Source organism: Myripristis murdjan, chromosome 15, assembly GCF_902150065.1.
Source record: "Myripristis murdjan chromosome 15, fMyrMur1.1, whole genome shotgun sequence".
Taxonomy (NCBI): Eukaryota; Metazoa; Chordata; class Actinopteri; order Holocentriformes; family Holocentridae; genus Myripristis; species Myripristis murdjan.
The window spans coordinates 25,800,510-25,820,623 of record NC_043994.1 but is presented as its reverse complement, the minus strand read 5'-3'; the positions used below and the strand labels follow the sequence as shown (position 1 = coordinate 25,820,623).

The 20,114-nt window shown below is 42.0% G+C and overlaps 1 protein-coding gene across 1 annotated transcript; it reads left to right on the top strand.

Annotated features, from left to right (window-relative positions):
- Positions 1 to 10,925: 10,925 nt before the first annotated feature.
- mlh1 (mutL homolog 1, colon cancer, nonpolyposis type 2 (E. coli)) lies at positions 10,926 to 19,525 on the top strand. Its single transcript, XM_030071334.1, has 19 exons — positions 10,926 to 11,191; positions 11,289 to 11,379; positions 11,463 to 11,561; positions 11,854 to 11,927; positions 12,026 to 12,098; positions 12,185 to 12,276; positions 12,395 to 12,437; positions 13,077 to 13,165; positions 13,249 to 13,361; positions 13,445 to 13,538; positions 13,627 to 13,780; positions 14,621 to 14,961; positions 15,862 to 16,007; positions 16,949 to 17,057; positions 17,172 to 17,235; positions 17,319 to 17,483; positions 17,910 to 18,002; positions 18,101 to 18,214; positions 19,286 to 19,525. The coding sequence occupies exons 1-19, from the start codon at positions 11,085 to 11,087 to the stop codon at positions 19,436 to 19,438; spliced, it is 2,214 nt and encodes a 737-aa protein (XP_029927194.1). The 5' UTR covers positions 10,926 to 11,084; the 3' UTR covers positions 19,439 to 19,525.
- The last annotated feature ends 589 nt before the right edge of the window (positions 19,526 to 20,114 follow it).

Here is a 20,114-nt window from a genome sequence, read left to right as displayed (position 1 = left end):
CCTCGCCTCGACTTTACTGGAGCTGCAGCCACAGACACAGTTTGTGAGAGAGCGGCTGAACTCTGCCCGCCTGTAATCTGTCCCGACACACACACACACACACACACACACACACACACACACACACACACACACACACACACACACACACACACACACACACACACACACACACACACACACACACACTTTACCTGCTCATATTGACTTTTGATGTCGAAAGTCCCATGCAGCGAATTTATATCGGACAGTGTCTTGCTCCCGTTACTCAAAACAGAGAGCAGGCCACTTTTTAATCACTAAACTCATGTTAGTTTTTTGTGTTTGCATAGTGTTTGCATAATAAAATCGTTTCTAAGCTCCAATTTTGGATATTAGTCGCATTAATGGCATGGATCTGTTAACCCTTTTTTTTTATTATTTTTTTTTTTTATTTTTGTTGTGAATATGACCCCATGCTGTGTTTAACGCCTCTAGATACATCATTAACATCACATTGCTTGCATCACATTTTGCTTTATATTTAATGACTTTTACTAATTGAATGGGGGCAAGTGGGCAAAAACATGAATTTAACACGTTTTCAATGTTCAGTGCACATTTTGGGAGTCAATTTGCTGCCAGGTCTTTTTTTTTTTTTTTTTTTTTTAGCTGTATAAAACATGTATGTTTTATATAGCTAAAAATAAAAAATAAAACATAAGAAATGCACACACATTTTACACACCTTTGCTTCAGTTGTTTTGGACACTGAGGAACTAAAACATGACATTTATAATCTTCAAAAAGTTTGATGGAAAGTTTCTGACATATAAAGGTGGGTAATAATTTTTAATATAATCATTATCTAGAGGTTTAAATTGCTATTTTTTTTTTCTCCTTCATTTTTTCCCCTCAGATTGTTAAGAAAGTGACTGGGATTGGACCATTTTGGCAGTTAAACTGTGATTGATTACCTATAGATGTGGGTGTTAACAAAAGCAACTACTTTTGATCAGATAAGTGCCAGCATTGGCGTGTACACAGTAATCCATTTCATGACTTGTCAGTGGCAAACTAAAGGCACTTCACCTGATAACCAGGCAGTGATTACTGTAACCTGTTGTGTCTGTTGCTTTTGCTTTTCTTAAAGGTGTGCTATGTAGTTTTGCCAGAGATATTTGGTTACACCGGCAGAGCCTGTTACTGTACCCATACAATTTAAAAAATGTACTCAAACCCAGTATGTAACAAATTCACAAGAAAAAAAAAACATTGTAGGGCCCTATAAATCAAACAGAAGCCTAGAAGATGCTTTTTGGAGTATAAATTTGGATGTAACTACAAAGCATTGTGAACAACAAAACTGAATTGGTAGCTTCTCAGTGTCTCTGGGGAGCCAGTTTTGTTCTGATTCTGAGTCTGATTAATTTTTTATTAACAGTATAATATATTTGATGTTACACCCTTTTTGGATTTCTGTTAGTTTAAAATTAATCTCTCAAAAAACCTAGTTACCAATAAATTACACAGAGTGCAGCCTGTGACACTATTGGCTCCTAAATGATCCCTGTTATAATCATCCATGTTTATCTGCTCATGCACGTCCATCATGGGCACCAAGAGGCATCCAGGAGGAGCAAGTGCATCTCTTTTTTTCAAATTTACTAACATCAGTTGGGGATAATTGGACCCCAGCAATTTAACCCCCCTGAAAATGATTATAATCAGAATTTCTACTTGAGTTTATGGGTCAGGTACTTTATGTCTCTTGCACAGGATATTGAAAATATATCATCATGTTAATTTCATGTTTTCCCCTTAGTCTCCATTAAATTAGATGTGAAATATGAAGGAAAAAAAGATGTTAATCATGTATTTAGAGAAGGGGGGCAAACTGACCCCAAACAAAGTCAGCTGGGTTAACTAGCTGTATATTCAGACCTGTTTACCAGTTTGCATAAAAACACTGTTGCAGTATTAAAATGTGAAGGAAGTTGACACTGAGGAGAGTGACAGGTAGGTGTGGTGCTCAAGATGCTAATGAGATCAGCGAGCCAAGCCAGCAGCGGTTTGTCACCTGCGGCCTGCGGGGTAGAAAACTTGGCATGAGGCGTGCGGCCTGTTGACACGACGGTGGTGTAGATGCAGGAAACAGTGCGGGGTGCTGTGCTGCTACGCTGGGTGATGATGACAATGATGATTGCGTCCTGCTGTCATGTGGTGAAGGAGCAGCCCCACGCTGAAGCGAGGCAGGGCGATGGCCAAGCCTCAGCGCCTGCAGGCAGACCTTCTGAGGCAACAGCCGAACAAGTTACAGCCTAATGTGGCTGACTTATTCATTTGTTTCTTTCCATGCTTCATTAACAAAATTTCTCTTGCTCCATTTGCAAAACGCCAGCAGACTGAAATAATGGATGGGACCTGACCGGACAGGCTCTGGTGTGTGATGTGATGTTAAGCAAGTGAAAGTTGCTTAAGTGGAAATCTACCTTGGATGCTGTGGCAAAGTCAGAGGGGAACTCCATTTACGTGTCTTATTGAAACGGGACCCTGAATCAGAGTGACCCTGCTGTTAAGTCTCTACATACGTGATGAACACCATTTTTTGCTTCATATTAAGTGACTTTTCCTAATTAAATGGGTAAAATGTGGTGAGTGTCTGTTTTCAATGCCCTGTACACATTTTATACACGTCTGTGTTTCTTTGTGATCAGTTTTCACTGTGTAAAGCAAATAAGAAATATCAACATTTTACACACATTTGTTTTTGCTGTTTTGGACACCGAGGATCTATAAGAATCCATCTATAATTGTCAAAAAACATCTCTCTGTCTCTCTCTCCACACCTACAATAGAGAGGGAGAGACGCTGATGATTAATGTGACATTAGGGATGTAAAACATGATTTCCACAAGAACTTATATACGTATAAGGGGGGGTTAAGTGGGTGAGGTTATGTTTTATTTAAAGGGCTGTTTAGGCACTCAACAAGGCTCATGAAAATACCTGACACATAAACTTAAGGTGGCATTTTTTATCATTATCATTTTCTCCAGGTTTGAATCACTGCGGTCAAACTGACCACGACTGATACAAATTGTTAGAAAATCTGAAGGTAACAGAGGGTTAAGCGTTGCTCCACAGTAAGAGCAAAAATAGCCCCGTCAGGATGGAATCTGATGTAACTAAAGTAAAGGAAGTGATGCAACTCGGCTGCTTCAAGTGAGGACTTGAAGACAATCCCTCATTGTTTCCCTCAGGCGCCGCCCAAAGCACACAGAGGAGTAGGAGCAGGAATGAAAGCACGAAAAAAATAATGTATACACACAGGTCACATATGGTTACTGCGCCACATACCGCAGCCCAGCTTTCATTCCAGCTCTCTTTTTACCCCAGTCGTCCTCAATTGAATGCGCTGTTGGTATGCTGCTCCAGTGACTGCACAGGGATTATGAAACGTGAACTTGCCTGAACACTGTATCAGAGCTGCAGGCCCACCCCTCCCCCCGATTATAAGTCAGCGAGAATGTTTGTATGAAACACGCATGGTTGATGTGATACAGCCCCTGATAAGACACTAAAAAGTTTAAGGTGAGGCGGCCATAAAGCACAAAGACACGGCGGGTAAACAAATATTAGGTAACAGAGATTACAGTGTGCCCAAGACGTGTGTCTGCACGGTGGCTTTGTGGACGGAGTTTATTCAACGTGCCAAAAGATACACTTCAGTCTTTTCTAATTACATGTAATCTGATAGACTCAGAATCAAAAGGCACTTTATCAAGAAAAGGGCTGCACTTCCATAATGCCGTATGCATCATAATAAACATAATTTTGTCGAAAATAAGGGGTTTGTGTAGATCATATGCACTCATAATGTTGAGGTAGATGCTGTGCAAAATGAGAGGATTTAGCTGCTCTGACCATTTATTAAGAAATTATTAGACATTATGGAGACATTAATAGCTACATTTTGGGTTTTTTTTTTTTGTTCAATAGATGTTGTATTGCAAGTTCTATATCCAAAGTTATGAAACTAAAAGTGAAGCAGCAGGGAAGATTCAGAAAATGGAATTAAAACATTGAAAAACATGAAAATGAGACGTGTGTGTGGCAAGAAAGGGAAAGGACACAGTGCATGCTTTAAAACTAAAAGAGCACTTAAAGTGGATTAGCTGTTCTCTGAAGAGGACTGAAACAAGTCTATACAGGAGGCAAAGGGTTTTCATTGGTATTCATGACAGAGCTGAGAGTCTCTACTGAAATTTACTGCAGTGCTGGTGAACATCAGCTCCTGTATCTTCAGTCAGCTACTGATCAGCTTTTGTTTATTGAGCCTTTAGTCGGTTTCCATTGTGCCCAGGAATGTGTGTGTGTGAATCTGTTGTTTTAACATGTCTCCAGGCTTGGGTGACGCCGGCGCTGTGGTGAGAGCAGGAGGAGGCGTATCGTCAGAGGGGAAAAAGGAAGAGGATGGGAGAGAAAAAAAAAAGGGAAAAGGAAAAAGGAAAGAGCAGCATCTGCAAACACGATTTCTGGAAGTGTCGTCTGATGGATCGGCGAAGGAAGTCTTGGCAGTTTTCAGGGAGGTGAGGTCATGCCTCCCTAGAGATGATGGTGGAGGCGGAATCAGCACAGTGATCAGTTAAATCACAAGAGAAGGCAAATCTCTAACCCTGGAAAACTTAAGTTAAAACAGACAAAAGAGTTCACAAAATCATCAGCTGTGATTTTTACCACACTAGTAGTGTTTTTATAAACTGTCCTTCACATAAGAGGACTGACAGGCCTCCCTCAGCGTGTTTGTCGCTTAGAGAGGCTGTGGTAAATTCCTAAGATAATTGTGCTCCTGTACAAATTTAGGTCTGTGAGAGAGACACAAAGAATGGAGCCGAGATCGAGGAGGAAGGCTCATCCAGCTCCACACAGTAAACACAGCCGGCGTCAGAGGCGGCGGGGCCACCGGGGGGCCTCACTGGTGGAGGACAAGAGGCAGAGCTGAACACAAAGGTGAGAGAAATCTACACCGGAGCTCGTCAGGTGGGAGTGTGTGTGATGACACCACACGAGCACGGAGGTGTGGGAGTGTGTTAGGGTGTGTTGTGCTCGTGCTCGGATGGGTGCCAGCGTTTCAGGCCATGTGAGGGCAGCTGGTGCAGGGCCGAGCATCTGGGCAGGCGATGGGTGCACACCGTCACATTATAACTTTGTCTTTTTTGATAAGTTTTTATTTTGTTTTTAGTTTTTGTTTTCAATTCAGATTAGTTTTGGTTAGTTTCCAGAGTGGGTTTGCGTGTTTCAGCTTAGTTTTTATTAGTTTTTTGTTATAATATGGAGGGTGGTTGTCAGTGAGAAGATTTAAGAAGTTCAGAATAGATATTACAATACAAACACGACGTCCTATTCTCAATAAACATCCGCTCCAACGCCCCCTCATGTTGTTGTGTTGACAAATTTGACCAAACTGACAAACACTAAAGACATCTTCTGTATATTTTTATTTTATTGTAGTGAGTTTTGTAAGTACACAGTATAGTTTCAATCAATTTTCATTTTTTTTTTTTATTTTTTTATTTCAGTTAACTACAATGTTTTGTTGCACCTAGTTTGAGTTTTAGTGAACAACAACAACCTCGGTGCACATCAGAGCAGGTGTGCATTTGTATCTGATTTGCCTGTCCTCTTTGCATGCAGACAAGGTGTGATTGTGTATTTTGTAATGCTTTTTCTGTTTCGCTTTTGTACATCTGCAGTGATGTGAAAGTGATTTTCCGTGCAAGTTCCGTGCAAACCCTACAATATCTCTACAACATCTTATTTTATTCCCGCCCGTGTGCGCCTCTGTGTCCATAAATTGCAGGTGGCATCACAAGAGGCGGGACCAAACACTCACTGACTGCATGTTCATGACAAAAGGAGGCAGGGAAACAGCAGAGAAAGCAAAGTAAGGCCTCGACTGACCGGTGAGATACAAAAACCAGTTCCCTCACCACCACACCCAGGCTCTTGTTGGTTGTAGCATTCCATCAAGCTCTGTTCACAGTTTCGTCCTTTTAAGATGAAAATGTACACAGACTCGATGGAGAGGAGCCGGCCGCAGTTATGCCGTAATTGCTACCTGACAATGGAGCAGATGTGATGAACACAGGGCACAAAGGGAGCACCGCCACGCTTTACCTTTCGCCATGCGTTCTTCCCTTCAACTTGTTTTTCTGCTTGCCTGATGCCTCTCCGGCTCTATTGTATTACATCCTGTGACTCTTCCTGTACAGTACGCCACAGTGCATGGTGGAAAGTAAGTGCAGTGAGCCAGGAGCAGCTGTGTGAGGATGGCCATCGCTTTCTCACGTACATAGAGGAAAAAGAAAAGGAAAACGGCCTCTGGGTTCCCTCAGCCTTAGGAGAGAGGTGGAGCAGCTTTAGAAAGAGAATGAGCGATGCCAGAGAGAGGTATAGCGCACATCTGGAATCAATGATGGAATAGTTACATTTTTAAAAAAAAGTGTATGTCATCATGCAAAATGTCACTCCTCCCTTTCTGGCTGCATGCTGGAGTGCAGCAGAGCAGGGCCTGCAACCTCGCTGCTCCTCTGAGCCCGTGTGCTTTCAGCGGTGCATGCATTTGTGTGTTTGTGTTTGTGTTTGCGTTTCTATGTGGTTTGGCGGTTTCTGGTGCTGAAAATGTGCTGGCAGAGGCTCAAGTAGCAGCTCGGCAGGTTGCTGAACAACTATCCCATGCCAAGTTAGCACCGAGAGAGCAATGTGCCGCAGATTCGCACTTTGCACAATCATACACTGAGCAGGTTACACTGCACACGAGTATCAGTTTTATGGCCGAGCGAGTGAGATTTAAACAAAGTTTCCACTCAAGATGAAGGAGGAAAGATCGAGCAGGGCTGCAAGTCAGGGATTACGAGAGAAAGTGATGTTTTGTGAGTTTGGCCCTCTCTTGTTGGACAAAGCACACAGCTCCAAACTCAAGTCTTAGTAGACACCTTTGGTCAAATATTGCTCAAGTCCTGAAGCGAAAGCCATTCCAGTGTCTACTTGAATAACAATATAGAGTATCTGCTTTTAAACATACTCAAGTATTCAAAAGTACTTGTTCTGTCTAACGTTAGCACACAAACTGTCAGTACAAATATGAGCTGACACAAATAGCAGTTTTGCCTTTTATTTTCCCCTCAGGAAAAAAGAATTACCGCGCAACTGAACTGGTCAAACTAGTCAGTTATCACGGCGATATATCTGAGCCAATTACAGACAAACTAAACCGTTCGTACGCGCTATAAAATACAAATGCATTCCTCCTCCTGTTTGTGAGAAAAGAATGAATTTGTATTCATTTTGAAATCTCGTCAGTGTAAACTGACGAGACTGTAATCTAGAAACAGCAAAACGTACGCATTATAGTATCAAGTGTATGCATAATCAACAATATGATTTATGAAATATGGTGTATATTTATATAAAAATCCAACCAAAAACAGCCCATCTAGGCAGAAAAACTGTAAAGTGACAATAATGATAATAAAACCTTTTTTATTCACTTAGTAAGGAGTAATGACTCCTTCACAGAAATGCAGTGGAATCAGAAACAGGATATTTAACATGGAGTGGAGTGAAAGTCCTGCTTTTCCAAATAAGTAAATGTAGGCTCAGTGCATAAATAAATGTTTCTGTTCACCAGACACCAGCATACCTGACATATACTGAGGTGTGTGTGTGTGTGTGTGTGTGTGTGTGTCCTGTGCAGGATTCCTCTGGCTGTGCTGTAACATTTCTGTGCTGCAGAGACACTGACGTCCTGCAGGCCTCAGATCTGAGCTCATAAACTGATAAGCAGCGTCTGGTTCTGCTGGACGGCACGCGGTCCGTCTGATCACGTGTTTTTATTTCCTCTCCTCTCAGCTGACGGGACGGGTCGTGGTCTGCGGGTCAGCGGCGTGACGGACGTGGACGTGTTTTGGGCCTCGGTGAGGAACTTGAGAGCTTCTGGAGCAGGAGAGGCAGTTTGTTAGCTGTCAGCCGCAGCCAATCACAGCTCACCTGCTGAACAGGTGAACAGGTGAGCTGTGATGGGACAGAGACATAACAGGGACCTGCTGGAGAGTGTATAGTGAAGTTCTGTCCTAATCCATCCTAATCCATCCTATTCTATTCTATTCTTGATCGATCAATTGAATCACACTAATTTTGAAAAGTGCCCTATAAATAAAGCCTTTATTATTGTTGTTATTATCATTATTACTATTATTATTCTACTCCATTCTATTCAGTTGGTTTGTATTCTATTCTATTGGGTTCTGTTTTGTTCAAGTCTAGTATATTCTATTCTATTCTATTCTATTCTATTCTATTCTATTCTATTCTATGAACAACTGTTCTATTATGTTCTTTCCTATTGTATTGTGCTCTATTCTATCCTAGTCCAGCCAATTCTTTTCTAAGCTTTTCTATTTGGTTGCATTTTATTCTTTTCTGTTCTGTTCTCTTCTGTTTTATATTATTGTATTCTGTTCTATTGGTTGTATTCTATTCTAAACTATTCTATTCTATTCCATTCCATACTGATCTATTCTATTCTATATTCTATACTCCATATTCTCTTCTCTTCTCTTCTCTTCTCTTCTATTCTATTCTATGCCAGTGTGTTCTATTTTACTGTGTTGTATTATGTGGTATTTTATTGTATTATATTCTATTCTACTCTATTTCGTTCTGTGCTATTACATTCTTTTCCATTCTATTCTATTTGTTTGCATTCTATTCTTTTGGGTTGTATTCTTTTCTATTCCGTTCTCTTCGCTTCTATTGTATTGTATTTAATCTATTCTATTCCATTCCATTTTGTTCTATTGGGTTGTATTCTATTCTACTGTGTTCTTTTCTATTCTGTCCGAGTATATTCTACTCTATTCTATTCTATTCTATTAAAAACACTACATTTTCTCCCTCTGTCCTCATGTGTTTTCCTTGCAGGTACCTCGGTTCATCCCTCTGGCAGATCTGAGTTCAGCTCGGCCCACTCTGAGGCGCCCTGACAGCCGAACGACGCCGCCCGCTGGACGACTTCGCTCACAGCAGCTCGGCCCTCTGAGGTCCTGCCGCCTCAGGCCAGAGCGCCGCAGCCGAGCAAACACATGAGAACTGGCAGAGACAAGTGGAGCTGAGATCCTGCTTGTAATAAAGAAACGCTTGCCAAAACTCCTCTCTGGAGAGTGTTTGTGTGTGTGCAGGTTTTGTGCCACCTCTGTTCTGCTGATTAATATTCCTTAAACGAGATATTAAACTGTGTGCAGGCTCACTTGTGCTCTGGCCAAGTGTGTGCGCCGGTTAAAAATTACACTGAGTCATTTTCAGTAAATGCACTGAGGCAGCATTCATTTGTGTAGTAAAAGTCAAATTATTCCCTAATAATCACTGTGCATTTTAACATAACTGTTCATACAATGAGAGGTTTAATTTTCGAGCGAGAAGCTGTTGAGGAAAACTTTGTCTCATTGTAAAAACAGACAAAGTGGCTGTGGCAATCTCTGTTCTGCTTCGGTGGATTTACTGTCCTGCTGGGAGTCGACCAACCTCAGATGAAAGGATTTGGTTAAGCTGTGAAAAGGGAAAAGCGGGAGAATGGAGTAATGGAGCAGGAATTTTGACCTTTTATGGCGATGCACATCAGCTCCCTCCTCGAGTCAGCCGGGCTTCACAGCGGACGGAGAAATAAAACTTTGACAAGACCATTTTTTTTTTTTTACATAAATGACGCTTGTTGACAGGTCTTTTAGTTAGAAAACCCAACATTGACCTGTCCTGCAGAGCTGTTCCTGAGCAGGACACTGACTCCCTGGCTTACTCTGACCTCTGACCTCTCGCTTTGTGTGGGCCGAGCAAAAAGATGTTTTCCCCCAGGGGATAATTGACCTAATTATCACATTTGCTTTACTTCGAGGATCAAAAGAAGCTCTCGTTGTCCACATATCGGAGCCGGTGTTTACATTCCCCAGTTGGACATGCCACAGACCAGATAGGCTTATCAGAAGTGACACAGAGAAGCAGCTGTAGTGCTGCTCGGGGTACAGTGGACCCACTGTATGATAACAACCTGACAGCTGACTTATGTCTGATAAAATCTGACAAGGGAGTTGATTTGTGGGCCCATTGTATGACAAAAAAACCTGACAGAGCCGTTTCTTCAGTCTGCTGCCGTCAACGAATGGAATTTATTCTTGTATTATTAACATCACAGCGATTAGGAACATTTTCTGAATGTTTTTCTGAACATTTTCTGAAATTTAAGTATTGTTACCATTCAGAATCAGAAATCAGAGACACTTTATTGATCCTGGAGGGGAAACTGGGTCTGTTACAGTTGCTGAAAATTGTCAGGAGAATAATTAGATTGTAAGAAATAGAAAAAGGAGTAAGAAATATAAAAAATATGAGACTATGAAAAATATGAGAAATTTGTAAAAAAGAAAAAAGTATGTGGATTACGAATAAATATGTGCATTAATACTACTTGTGCATTGATTTTAGATGTAAAAAGGTTAGTGAATCATGTGCATTTTGTATTATGTGCATTATTTGGATAAAATGTGGTAAAAGTTAAGTGTGTAAAGTGACTGTTGGTCACGCAGTGGTAAACATGCAGTACTAGATATTTGTCGCTAGGGGGCTGTGTGTGTTTCTTCCACGCTACATGTGCCAAACACTTCAACAGCGAAGAAGAGTCAGTCCACAGGCCCCGCCCCCGCGACGACCAGTTTAACCAATGCGGTTAGAGGGTGTGACGGTTTCCCCGCGCGGTTCTATCAAAGATCGTCTATGTTATTAAAGACGAATCACGCAACCGCTTGAAAGACGGCTCGTCAAATGGACCCAATCTGGTGATAAATTCTGGCGCACAAGAGACAGACGGAGTGAGAGCTCTTCCTCTTATCACATCTCACGCACGCCGTGTAGTTTTGGTGTGAGTGTTGTGATGCTAGCATGCCGCAGCGTTTCAGGGCGAACATGTGAGCTTTAGCAACATTTCTACATATTTTTTATAGCGGTTATATATACTTTCACTACACGGCAACCAAGGCAACAGCGCGGCGAACATGGCGGGAGTTATCCGGCGGCTGGACGAGACTGTTGTCAACCGGATAGCTGCAGGAGAAGTCATCCAGCGACCTGCTAACGCCATCAAAGAAATGATTGAGAACTGGTAATTGTGTATTTACTACTCTCTTGTACATTTAGACGTCAGAAACTCATGTTAGACGTGTATCGGGAATCTTGTGTACATCTTCCTGTCGTCGCAGTTTGGATGCCAAGGCCAGCAGCATCCAGGTGACGGTGAAAGAGGGCGGACTGAAGCTGATCCAGATCCAGGACAACGGCACTGGCATCAGGGTAGGTGGGCCCGTCCCGTGTCTCAGGTGTGTCTGTTTCAGCTCTGTTCTTGTCTCTGACCTGCTCCTCTGTCACTGAGGCAGAAAGAGGACATGGAGATCGTGTGTGAGCGCTTCACCACCAGCAAACTGCAGACCTTCGAGGACCTTACAAGCATTTCTACCTATGGATTCAGAGGAGAGGTGAGCAGAAAGGGTGTCTAGTGACCCTCCTGTTATCTTTGAGGTCAGTTTGACCCCATTCATTGTGCATGCATGCCTCTACATGCACAAATAAAATCATTTTTTGCTTCAGGACTTTAATTTAATGGGGATTAGTGGGTAAACATGAAATGCAGGTGAGTGGGGGTGGTTATGTTTTATTTAAAGGCGGATTTTTTGCTCTTATTGTGTAGTCCTAATATAAAGCATGCATATACACAGGTGAGCATTTGTTTAGGCTGTACCTCATGTTTGCGTGTGTGTGTGTTTGCAGGCACTTGCCAGCATAAGCCATGTTGCTCATGTGACCATAACAACCAAAACCGCCGATGCCAAGTGTGCCTACAGGTTTGAAGAAGTCCCAGTCTTGGCTCACTCATCTGTATTTTTTTTTTTTTTTTATGCTCTAACTCTGGATGACGGGAGTGTTTTCCTCTCCTCTGCAGAGCCAGCTACAGTGATGGGAAACTAAAAGCCGCTCCCAAACCCTGCGCTGGAAACCAGGGAACACAGATTCTTGTGAGTTCTTGGAGCGTGACGCGTCCTGGATGATGTAAAAACGTAAAGCTGCTTGGAAGCTGACAGTTTTCTCTTCGTGTCTGCAGGTGGAGGATCTTTTCTACAACGTCTCCACCAGGAGGAAGGCCTTAAAGAGCCCCAGTGAGGAGTACTCCAGGATCGTGGAGGTGGTCAGCAGGTCTGTTTCACAAACTTTTACCAATATATCTCTCGGCCTTTTGCTCTTAAATTGAGTCTCATCATTTTTTTTTATATTTAACTTGTCTGTTTTCTCACGTCACCGTCTCATGTTGCAGGTATGCCATTCACAACTCAGGGAAAAGCTTTTCTGTGAAGAAGGTGAGATGTGCTTACTTTATGGCACCTGACGCAAGAGCCAAACTATTAGATAGATAGATAGATAGATAGATAGATAGATAGATAGATAGATAGATAGATAGGTATACTTTATTGATCCCAGACTGGGAAATTCACACGTTACAGCAGCATCATCAATAAAAACAAAAAAATAAAATTAAAAATTAAAATTAAAAGTATATACAATAGAGACTAAATATGCGAAATATATACACTAAAGGCAATAAGGGCTAAGTATATACAATAAAGTAACCTGAGAATATGAGATGTTAAGTGTTGAAATGTAAGAAATGTAGGATATACTGATGAAAATAATAAATATGAAAAAATGAAAAATACAGATAATAGATGGTATGGCACAGGGTAAGCTTGACACCATGGAACCAGGAAACCAGGAAACCAAGTGGCAGAACCCGACGCCCGGTAATGGGATTCGGCGACTTAGAGGAGTGTTTCTGGGAGGGTTACTTAAGAAGACTTCTGTAAAAAAAAAAAAAAAAAAAAGTTTTGTGTGATTGGCATCTGCTGGCTCTGCGACACCTTTTGACAATAAATCATCAGAGTTTTTTGTGATTTGCTGCTTACGCTCATTGTTACTGCTGTTTGTCTTTCTCTTGTCAGCAAGGAGAGACGGTGGCGGATGTGAGGACTCTACCCAATGCGTCCATAGTGGATAACATCCGGGGGGTGTTTGGCAATGCAGTCAGCAGGTATTAATCAAGCCGTGCTGTTTTGCGACCTCTCGTCATGTTTGTTGAGACTCTGCGTGACAACGTTCTTGCTTTGTTCACAGGGAGCTGATCGAAGTCGGCTGCGACGATCAGAAACTCGCCTACAAGATGAAGGGATACGTCTCAAACGCAAACTACTCAGTCAAGAAGTGCATCCTGATCCTCTTCATCAACCGTGCGTACCTCAGAAAACTCATTTCAATCTTAGCTCACTGTTGAAGAGAACGTGAATGTAACATCTGATCTCTGATGTGTCAGATCGTCTTGTGGAGTCCAGCGCCCTGAAGAAAGCCATCGAGACGGTTTACGCTGCGTATCTCCCCAAGAACACGCATCCTTTCCTCTACCTCAGGTAAGTGAAGTTTTCACTATATTCTACATGTGGAAGGCATCGCCGTGAAATACAGTTTTTATTTCCTGGTCTTTGCTCGCTGCCGCAGCCTGGAGATCGCTCCACACAACATCGACGTGAATGTTCACCCCACAAAACACGAGGTGCACTTCCTGCACGAGGACTGCATCATCGAGAGCGTCCAGAAGCACGTTGAGAGCAAACTGCTGGGCTCCAACTCCTCACGCACCTATTTCACACAGGTACCGTGTGACTTTGGTGGCTTATTTGTCTTTGGTGCCAAGCTCTCACCACATTTGTGTTTCTGAATTGCACTTCCCAGAGATCACTTGTCACTCAAGGAAATGTTTCCACAGCTGTGATGACATTTTCCTGGGATTTTTTTTTTTTGTTGATGCAGTTTGATTTTTACTTGGTGACTGTTGCTGCTAATGGTTATTGTAAAGTAAGCTGCTGTTGCTTCAGCTAGAATAGTAAAACACATCACTTCCTGAGAGCTGATGGATTTTTTTGTTTTCTAGGAAAGCCCGACTAGACACACAAACATTTGTTAAACTGGCTGCAGCTTGAATCCCTACATCTGCCAGCGATACAGAGGAGCAAAATAAATTCATTTGAAAATATAGATTAGACAAGTGTTATGTTGGACTGGATGAAATGCTAAGAAAAAAAAATCACATAGGGATTATTTTGACAGATATTGTGATTGTGGTAATATCTGTGATTTTAGTGCGAGTGAGCATTTTTGCATCATAATATTAATTTTAACTGAAAAAAAGCATTGGGGTCAACACCAATCCATCATGTTTTTTTTTTTTTAAACACATGGAGAATATGATTGGTAGATCAGGGCATCTCTGTAGCTCCACAATATTTCATTTATAATGGAATACTGTGGCATTTAACGTTTGATTTGGATACTGCATTTATCCATATTATGATTTTGATTGTTTGTGCAGCCCAGGTGTTATGTGTAACCTCACCAATCAGATACAGAAAAACAAAAGTCTTAAGGAGGATATACAGGAGCATGTATTCTGACTGATCCGCTGCATGTCTGTGCCGCTGTCCTCTCTGAGCAGACTTTACTGCCGGGGCTGTCGGTCTCTGCGGGCGGCGAGGTCAAGTCCTCCTGCGGCTCCACGGCCGAGTCGGCAGAGCGCGTCTACGCTCATCAGATGGTCCGGACCGACAGCCGAGCGCAGAAGCTGGACGCCTTCCTGCAGCCGAAGGAGAGGCCGCCTCCTAACCCCGAGCCTCCTGCTCCCGGCGGCAGGGAGGCGGCTGCCGAAAAGCCCCGGCCCGCCGCCGCAGACGTGGACGAGATGGACGATGTGGAGATGCTGGAGGCCGCGGCTGAGCAGGAAGCAGCGGATCCAGACGACAGCGGAGAATCCGGCTCCAACATTCAAGACGTTCCCAGGTGATGCTCCCGGACTTTGTGTGTTGGTGCATAAAGCTCAGGAAACACTGCCTTTTAGCCAAGATGGTCCCACCATGACAAGAGCCGGAATGATACTGGAGTTTTGGGGCTGATACCAATGTTAGGGAGTAAAGAAAATGCACATATTGATAAATCAGCCGATATATATACACAAACACACAGTGATCCCTGAAATGGGGTTATCAAACACTTATGACAAAGACATGAAGTGGAAACAGAATATTTTAGTTTATGAATAAACTTTAGATAGATAGATAGATGTACTTTATTGATCCCAAACTGGGAAATTCTTATGTTACAGCAGCACTGGAAACATAAAATAAAATTAAATTAAATAGAATAAATGCAAAAATATATACAATTAAGACTGTATATAGTAAATACAGTAAAAAATATAAACATCAAAGCCTATATACAGTAAAAAATATGAACATCAAACAATATGAAAATATTGTCCAAAATGATATCAGTGCACTGATGTTTAAAAAAAAAAAAAAAAAAAAAAACTTGGAATTTATATACTTGAAGTAAGAAAAAGTATCAAATGTTAATTTTTAATTTACCCAAAGCATCTTTGTTGGATTATGTTCTGGCAAAAAAGTTTTCCTATCGGTGCACATCGGACAACGTATATGGCAATAGTGAAATAACACGGATACATCTGTGATAGGCCAATATTGACTAACCGATATATAATTTAGGCACCAATCATGACTGATTTTCAAGATCAGTACTAAGTTTTGGCTACATGGTCTGAGAGCTGTGTGTGGGAGGCCTGTGATTGCCTTCTTTAACTTGAGTTGGTAGAAGATAGTGCCGGGACAACAGGAGCGTCTGACCGGAGAGTGTGTGTGTGTGTGTTTGGTTACCCTGAGGCAGGAAGCGTCCCAGGACAGAGCAGCAGCAGCAGCAGCAGGAAGAGGAGCAGGAGGAGCAGACGGCTGCAGCCACACCCAAGAGACGAGTTATCAAACTGACCAGCATCAAGGAGCTGAGAGCCGAGATCACTGAGAACACACACAAAGGTACATCCAGCAGTGTGTGTACATACGTATGTATGTGTGGGTAAAACTGTGCCTAAAATGAACCAGTTCTAGCCTTTAAATTAGAGGCAAAATGGACAAAATCAAACATGCCAATACCTGAATATGTCAATACTGATATTGTAACTATACCATAGGGTTGACTATTGATGCTTTCACAAGATATTTACACCTAAGATTTCTGATAAACAGTTGTTGATGATACAATGAGAAAGCAGGTGGAGGCAAATAACAGAACAGCTAGAACCGCCTAATAAGCTCTGTGATGCAGCCTTTAAAACCAGGAAAAGACAACAGTCACGCCACATCACAATATTATTATAGCCAAAATCACAGGGTGTATTTATTTTCATATCACTACACTGATATGACAATGATATATCACCCAGCCCTACTGAAAAAATCTAAATTCATGGTGTTAAAATACTGCAAATCGGGGCCGTATTTATTTGTAGTCAGTATTTTATTTTTCAGGATACAGCAGGGGGAGGTGAACATCAACATGAACACAATGGAAAATAAAATTTGCACATTTTTTTCCCATCTAATTGCAGAGAACATCAAGTCTCTCCTGTAGAAAAATTAAAATTTTATTATTACGCGTTCTCTTATGGTGACAGCCCGCTGGCAGATGCAGACATAAAATACGACGCTTTTTAAAATGCACACATGCCACTGGGCAGAATAAGGAGACTGCTCCAACTTCGGTTATGTAAACATGCCATTTTTATTTTTATGTATCGTTTTCTTTCAAACAAAACTTAAAGAGGCTCAGGTGATGCTCTCTTTCACATATCGGCATGTCATATAGGCATTAATTTTTATGTTAAGCTGATACTGTTGTGTCATTTAAAGTCAGTATCAGCTGATATGATGTTGTGCAGTTATTATCTAATGGGAAACTATGATTTTTTTGTGTCCAGGTCTTCAAGATATGCTCCAGAATCACTCGTTTGTGGGCTGTGTCAACCCTCAGTGGACTCTGATCCAGCATCAAACCAAACTGTACCTGCTCAACACCACCAAACTCAGGTCACACACACACACACCACACACACACACACACACACACACACTCTCTCTGTTCACTTCAATTGTTTCACATTTGGTCTAATCTAATTGTGGATTTTTCTTTCTCTGCAACAGTCAGGAGCTTTTCTACCAAATTCTGATCTACGACTTCGGGAACTTCGGTGTGCTGAGATTATCTGTAAGTACCGACGCCAAACTCTAAGCTGTGACGGTGCAGAACGTGCAGGATGTGTTTCTCACGGCTCGTTTCTGCATGTCGAGACGCCGGCTCCAGTTTACGACCTGGCCATGCTCGCTCTGGACTCCGAGGAGAGCGGCTGGACGGAGGAGGACGGGCCCAAGGAAGGCCTGGCGCAGTACATCGTGGACTTCCTGAAGAAGAAGGCCGAGATGCTGGAGGACTACTTCTCCGTGGAGATAGACCAGGTGAGCCGTCTTGTAAAGCCTCTGCAAAGTTGAAGTTAGTCCGGACAGGGAAAAGCTAGGGAATGTGATTCCTGGGACGAATCATGGAATATCATGGACTTCACCAAATGTATTATTTTCCATCGTCTTTACATTACGTTTGCTTTCTGCGCAGAATAAAACAGATTAATAAACTTGAATAAGCCCTGTGAATGTTAAGTGTGTTTAAGATTTTGGTAAAGTAAAAAAAAAACTTGATGTTCATATAATTCATGGAAATTTAACATTTTAGACATGGAAAAGTCAGGGAATTCTACATTTAACAAAAGTAGGAACCCTGCATATGTCCGGTCTGTGTGTTTGATGATGACGGTGAATCCCTTTTTCATTTTGTAAACATCGTATCAGTGTGTTATCAGCCGTGTTGTCAATCTGTGTGCCACACAGGAGGGGAACCTAACCGGCCTGCCGTTGTTGCTCGATAAATTCACTCCGGTCATGGAGGGGCTCCCCATGTTCATCCTGCGCCTCGCCACTGAGGTAACGCTCCCGCTTCTCTCATCTCATCTGTATGTCAAAGAGTTTGCAGAGACTCTGTGTTCATCCAAAGGCTTTTTTTTCCGTGTGCTGTCGAGCAGGTGAACTGGGACAACGAGAAGGAGTGCTTCAGAGACTTCAGCAAGGAGTGCAGCCACTTCTACTCCATCAGGAAGCAGTACATCCTGGAGGCCGAGCCGCGAGAGGAGCACAAGGTCTGAGGGGACAAACAGATAGACAGGGAGCAGGAGGGGCGTGACGAGGCTTCGGTCATAAAATCTGACAGTTCAACTCCATTGATCCACTTAAAGGAAATAAACAGGACGAATCAGTCTGATTTCAGCCTGACATGATATGAAATACTTTAAATCAGATCATCCAGTTCAAGACCTAATGTTTTGATCTAAGAATATTATCAACTTTAACTTAACTTTTTTTGTCAGATTTTTTTTTCTTGAGAAAATGTTGTATATGTAACCGTATTGTCTAATTTTCTCAGTTTTTAAGTTAAGTATAAATTTTAAAGTTACCCTAGATTAAAACTTATCACTAACTAGTACATTGAACCTGTTGAGCCAAAGATTCACACCCTTGCTTTACTAGAAACTACAGAGTCTGCGAGTTTCATCAAGTGAATGATACAAGATCAATTTTGTTATTCAATAACTGTCAAAATTAAAAACAAAGTCCTAAGAGAGTTTCTTACAGGCAGAAGCAGCACAACCACAAACCAACATTAAGACTTTAAACTGAATGTTGTTTTTCTGGCTGTGAGACAGTTTAAAGCCAGGAACTTGGATAAATTCAGACGTTTTTAGACTTTGAGGCTACAGACACCCCTTAGCAACTGTTGATTACTTTCTTGTCCTCAGTTTTACAATAAAAGATATGATACATGCAATTTTATCAGTTCACCCAAATGAAACTTAAAAACTAAAACTAGCCATGAAAAACATTTAACTAAAATAAAATGAAAACTAGACTCTAGGAAAAAAACTGAAATGATAGTGTACTGGCAAAACTAACTAAAATAAAATAAATATACAGAAAATATCTTTATCTGCCTTTATAACTTTGGTCAGCACCACAAGCATAAGGATGCTGACAAATACCACCCTTATTATAATAAAATAAATAAAACTAATACTGAAACAAATAAAAAGTAAACTCAAATGAGCAAACCCACTCTGGAAACCTACTGAAACTAAACTGAATCGAACAGAAAAACACGACCTCATGATACAGCACTGTAGTAACTGTGGCTCCATGTGATGACTGTGTTTCAGGAGGCTGAGCTGAACTGGCGCTGGAACGTCGAACACGTCGTCTTCAAGGCTTTCCGAAACCTCTTCAGTCCCCCGAAGCAGTTCAGCGAGGACGGCAGCGTGCTGCAGATCGCCAACCTGCCCGACCTCTACAAAGTGTTTGAGAGGTGCTGAGGCCGGAAAATCAACGAGACAGGCTGCTCCAAGTTTTTATACGTCATGTAATATTAGTGTTGTAAATAAAAAGCTTTGTATGAACGACGACGGCTTTAGATTGTGACTTCATGAGTGAAAACGGGAGAGAAAACCGCTCTGTAACGGTTTTGCAGCTGTTTGGATTCAGTAATGTGCCTGATGAGGAGCGTGCTGCGCTCCACGGTCTGGGTCCCATGCCTTTGCTGATGAGTCAGACGTTTACTATCCCACATCTGGGATCAAAACAGGCTTAGTCAGATCTGTTCAACAAGGGTTTGGGATATTTTTAGCTGCAGCAAAAATGTAAGGAAACTGGACTTCCCACGTTTGCAAATCTCCGTCTGTTCCTCATGTTTGATGTACAGCGAGCAATGAAAAGGGTCTGTGTCAGAGCGAGATGACTTTTCTCTGAACGGCCCATCTGCTCCATGTGCCAAGTGTTCACATGGCTTTCTAAAAAGAAGACCCGGGACATGGAGCCAGGAAAAGTGGAAGTGGGTCATGAGTCCCTTAACGACGCTAAAATGTGCCAGCAGACTGCTCGACTTTTATTACAGCTACATTTCCCCAACCCTGTCGCCATGAGACACACGGAGGCAGTGTGAGCAGCCCACAAGGCAGCCGCAGGGAAATAAACATCGCCATTCATTTTCTT

Coding starts and splice junctions, on each gene's coding strand:
- mlh1 (XM_030071334.1), top strand. CDS start 11,085: ATGGCGGGAGTTATCCGGCGGCTGGACGAGACTGTTGTCAACCGGATA. Junction 12,099..12,184: donor ACCAGGGAACACAGATTCTT/GTGAGTTCTTGG, acceptor TCGTGTCTGCAG/GTGGAGGATCTTTTCTACAA. Junction 18,215..19,285: donor AGCCGCGAGAGGAGCACAAG/GTCTGAGGGGAC, acceptor ACTGTGTTTCAG/GAGGCTGAGCTGAACTGGCG.